Genomic DNA, 4,744 nt, shown 5'->3' with positions numbered 1-4,744 from the left:
GTATAATCACCCGGGAGACTGTTTCAGCAGAGTCTAGCCAGGGTAAGGGAACAAATTCTTCTACTTGCAGCTCCTAGGCCCATGACCTTTGCCCCCGAAACACCTGCTGCACTCTGACATACAGAACTGTAAGATAATGTTTATTGTTTCATGCTGCCACCTTGGTGGTCATTTGCTGCAGCAACAGTAGGAAACCAATGTGGTGCCCATGGGTGGGTGCAGGGACTTCAAAGACAGGGAGCTCCTACCTGGAAAGTGCCCAAACCTGGGAGGGGGAGCAGAGCTCCACTCTGCCTTCCTTCTCCATGTGCCCATGGCACTGTGGTAAGAAGAGATAAGTTGGGTGGAGCTCACTAGAGCATGCCCTCTGCACCGGGGTCACAGGTCCTTCCAGCCTGCCTCCCTGCCCCACCCCTGTGATGGGCCTGGGATCCAAACACTTGAGACTTCACATCTACTTAAGAAATAGGTTAGCCAGGCGGGGGATGCGGGGGATGCAGCCACACAGTGAGCTGCCAGTGGCAGCCTTTCTCACGTGTTTCCCCCATTAGGATGGACTGAAATCCCCTCAACCAGCCAAACTCTGTCAGATGGTTTGGTATAGTGACATACAAGTGACTAACACAGATCTTTGGAACCATCCGGAGAAGTCTCTCACCCAGAATCGTTAGCACCCTCACCCTGGCCTGTGAGATGAGACAAAACCGTGGGCTCAGACACAAAGCAAGCAAGGAAGAGAGAGTCTGGCCTGGCATGGCTTCCAAGTGGAAGGGCGCAACACTCATTCCCACATCTTTTGTGTCTGTCGTCCCAGACCCCAGGAGAAAACACCCCCAAACCCAGCAACACCCCACCTTTTCAAAGTGCATGCTCTAGTGCTGAGGGGAGACTGACAGACTTGGGGTGCCGCTGGTGGGGCACACCTACACATCAGTTGAACTCCCTCCTTCCTCCGGAGGGCCAGACTAAGAGTGCACTGTGAAGTCAGGCATGGTGGCACACACCTTCGATCCCAGCACTGGGAGGCAGAGGGAGGCAGAGTTGAGCACAGCCTGAGACAATGACGAAGTCCAGGCAATCTAGTCCCAAAGTCTTTGCTTCTGACGTCTCTGTGTGAGGGACTCAGGTGGGAATTGCACCTTGAGGCAGGTTCCAGGTGGTCACTGTGCTGAGGCCCTGACTGAGCAGACCAGGAGACTTGATGGAGAGGGAAGGGCTGAACTAGGTCCCAAGGATGGTGTGCTAAGCGTTTCCTAGGGGCAAACCAGGCTGGAGTGGGGAGGCTGAAGTTCAAGGATGGGCCCTCCAGGCCGGGAAGAGGGCTGTTTGGTAAAGTGGAATATGATATTCCACTTTAAGTGGATTAATCTCTGGCACTTCCTGGTGGAGTCCACAGTCCTCAGACTCATTTTCTTCAGTGACTATAACAAGATAAGGGTTTCCAAGACGGCCCTCGTGGAGACACGGCTGTGCTGGGTGACCTTTCATACGCCTAGTCTGAAAACTCCCTCTTTCCCAGAGATTATCTTTTTGTTGCTGGTTTTTGTTTTGGTTTGGTTTTTGAGTTTCTGGACATCAGACTCAGACTCAGGGCTTTGGGCCTGCTAGGCAGATGCTGTACCATGAGCCCCATCCCCCAGCCCTAACAAGTGTATAAAGCGAGGACCTGCCTGCTCCCAGCTGTGGGTGAGGCGTGGGTTTTTGTTGTAGATATGAGAGAGAATACAGCTAGAGACATCTGGAGAAGGCCAGAGCAGGGAGAGAAAGCAGTAAACATGGTCAGCAGATTGGACCAGGCTATGAGATGCGCAAGGAAGGGGGAAGGGGAGAAGGACAGACGGCAGAGGAGCCCAGGAAGGGCATGGATTGGCATGGCAGGTTATATAGGAATGAGGAGCTGGGGGAAGGGAAGCCCACCAGCGGGCTGGGTAGGGGTGGAGTGAGAAGAGCTGAGAGGAGCCACAGGTACTGCGTGAGCCAGCAGACACTTCCGTGTGCTAATAGGCACCACAGTTAGCCCTTGGTCCTGAGTTTCTTTTGAACCTGAGAGCACCTGTGTGGGCAGAGCAAGGTTCGCCACAGCTTGGGTCCCCTGGTGTTGCTTTTCTTAGGTGGGTGTTTAGACTGGGAAGAGCCGGTCCCAGGCAGGCACCTGCAAATGTGTGAGATGGTGGGGGGAGGTATGGCAGGCAGGGTAATGGGCCCGTTTCAAACATCTGACCTTCAGAATGATGATAAACGATGCCTGTGCTAAGATGATAAATGGGTTGTTTAAAGCCCTCGCATTTGGGGTGATAGGTACAGCAGCGACAAACCCGGGTGCAGGCAGGCAAAGCGCGTCCCTGAGATTCCTATCTGGGCGCCTGGCCGCGGTGAGCTGAACCGGTCTGTCCTCTGCCACGCTGCTTCTCCTGGCTGGCTCTGGTGCACATTCTCCTGCGGCCCCGCGTGAATGGGCAGCAGTGTTGAAAGAAGAACTAGGCCGCGGGCAGCGGAGCTCGCAGAGGTGGAGGCGCTTGACACTCCGTAACTAGACCCGGGCTGCAGCCCGGTGGCAGGCCGTGCGGTGTGCCGCGGCGGGCGCGGGGGTGGGTGGGGTGGGGGTGGGGAGCTGGGTCTGGAAGCGCTTTCGGAAAACATGTGGTTTGAGTTTCCGGCTTTGAATTCTGGAGCGGTATGTTTTTCTTTCCACCTTCTGAATATTTCTCATTAATCTTTCTCGATCAGAGAAAGTGTTATGATCTCTTTAGAGAGAAGGTTCCAGCGTTCTCAGACTCTAGCCCCGCCTGCAGAGGGAGTATCTGTCTGACAGGATGGGTTGGAACTAGTTTGTCACCCCAGAAGGGGGAATCTGCTACCTCGAGGGAATGCCTTATTTTGTTATCTGGGTCTCTCAAAAGCTGGGAGGCGAACTGAGAGAGCATCTCCTCATCTGTGGCATGGAACCTGGGATTTAGAAGCTGTCCCAGATCTCGGGGATGAGTGTTGAGGGGTCTCGGAGGAGCAGGTGATGTCGCGTGCCTTTGGCGGTCGCCTGCCTGATGTGGGGCCTCTGCCTCTCCACATACATGCAGGGTCATCTTGGTACCCTGCCCGCGCCTGTTAGTTCCTCACCGACAGAATCTTTACCCAAGCTCTATGGGCGTTCCACTATTGGTCGGGGTTAGGGTTATTCCTTTAGGAAAATGGAGGCTTGGGCAGCCCAGAGTCAAGCACAGTCACAAATGGTAGATCTCAGATCCCGGTGGAGCCAGGCTGTGGTTCCCACCACCTGCTCTACCAGCTGGAGCCCGCAGGTGAAGGGTGGCCTCAACCACTTCTCCCACTGTCCCTAGTGTCATCACCATCAGACCCAGAGGTGTGCCAGGAGAACAGGTGCCCCTGTTCCTGAACTGTGACGAGGGTTGCACTGCATAAATGCTTTGATGACATGCCCTGAAATGTTTTGTAATTGAGCGTTCTCTTATGCAATCTTCCTCTTCTCTCCCTGCCCATTCCCCTCTTCCTCCCTCTCCTTCCCTACCCGCCCTCATCCCCCTCCTAATTTGCCCCATTCCCCCCTCATCCCCTATCTGCCCCCTCCCCCTCATTCCCTATCTGCCCCTCCCCCCTCATTCCCTATCTGCCCCTCCCCCCTCATCCCCTATCTGCCCCCTCCCCCTCATTCCCTATCTGCCCCTCCCCCCCCATTCCCTATCTGCCCCCTCCCCCCTCATTCCCTATCTGCCCTATCCCCCCCATTCCCTATCTGCCCCCTCCCCCCTCATTCCCTATCTGCCCCATCCCCCCCTCATTTCCGGTTCCTCTCAAGACTCTTTTTCCCAGCTTGCTGCTCCTCAGCACCTGAACCTTCACCTGTACAATGATGAGCAGATTCTGAGTTGGGCGCCGTCACCCCCCACCAACGACACGAGACCAGTGGTTTACCAGGTGGAGTATAAATTGTAAGTTGATGTTCTATGGGTATCCTTGCTGGGACCTGGTGGGGAGACAGATGGAGCAGTGGGGTCAGCAGGACTGTGGAGAGATCTGTGCATGGCCGGTATTTCTCTCGTGCTTTTAAAAGCTCCAAGGACCGAGCTCTAACCTCCCACTCACCAGAGGTCCGTTCAAGTGTGTCTGGCGGCCCGGGAGAACACTGGCTGCTGTGTACCCTCCCTTCCTGGTGAAAGTTAATCCCTTCACTCTCCTCTCAGTGAGAGCTGACTTCCGCCTAGGAAAAGGAAGGGGCGGCTTTCAGGTTTAAAAACCTCAAAGTCCAAATTCAGCCTACGAAGGAATTTACTCTGCAGACTACAATGAATTCTCGGTTTCTCACCTGGTTTTTCTGTTTTGAATGATGTATTGTTCTCGCCCTTTGTTCTGCCTCTCACCTCCTTTGCCTGTCTCTCTGTTGTTGGCTGGCACTTGCTGTGCGCCCTAAGAGCTGTGCACTGGGAGAGTGTGCTCAGTTGTAAGCAGATGGAAGATCACAGCCAAGTCACTGCACACGTACCACGTGAACAAAACTGTCTGTTTGTATATTTTGAGACAAGCATTCGTTTTGCTCATGTAGCCCCAGAACTATAGATCTTCCTGCCTCAGCCTCCTGAGTAACTGAGATTCTAGTCCGGTGCCACTGTACTCAGTCTACTGAACTTTGTGGAAAATGTTTCCGTGTAGCTTCATAGTCTAGAGTAGCTTGTTTGACTCTAAGTCGTGCATGTGTGTGTGTGTGTGTGTAGCTTCATAGTCTAGAGTAGCT

At 54.1% G+C, this 4,744-nt stretch overlaps 1 protein-coding gene across 1 annotated transcript in view; it reads left to right on the top strand.

Moving 5' to 3' along the window:
- Nucleotides 1–4,744, top strand: part of Ifngr2 (interferon gamma receptor 2) — a 23,017-nt gene that overhangs the window by 4,829 nt on the left and 13,444 nt on the right. Inside the window, exon 2 of the mRNA XM_005345212.2 lies at nucleotides 3,812–3,944. Coding sequence (XP_005345269.1) covers nucleotides 3,812–3,944 — 133 coding nt within the window. The remainder of the gene's footprint in view (nucleotides 1–3,811; nucleotides 3,945–4,744) is intronic.

This window comes from Microtus ochrogaster, chromosome 2, assembly GCF_000317375.1.
Source record: "Microtus ochrogaster isolate Prairie Vole_2 chromosome 2, MicOch1.0, whole genome shotgun sequence".
In the NCBI taxonomy this organism is placed as follows: Eukaryota; Metazoa; Chordata; class Mammalia; order Rodentia; family Cricetidae; genus Microtus; species Microtus ochrogaster.
This window is presented reverse-complemented; position numbering and strand designations above follow the sequence as displayed.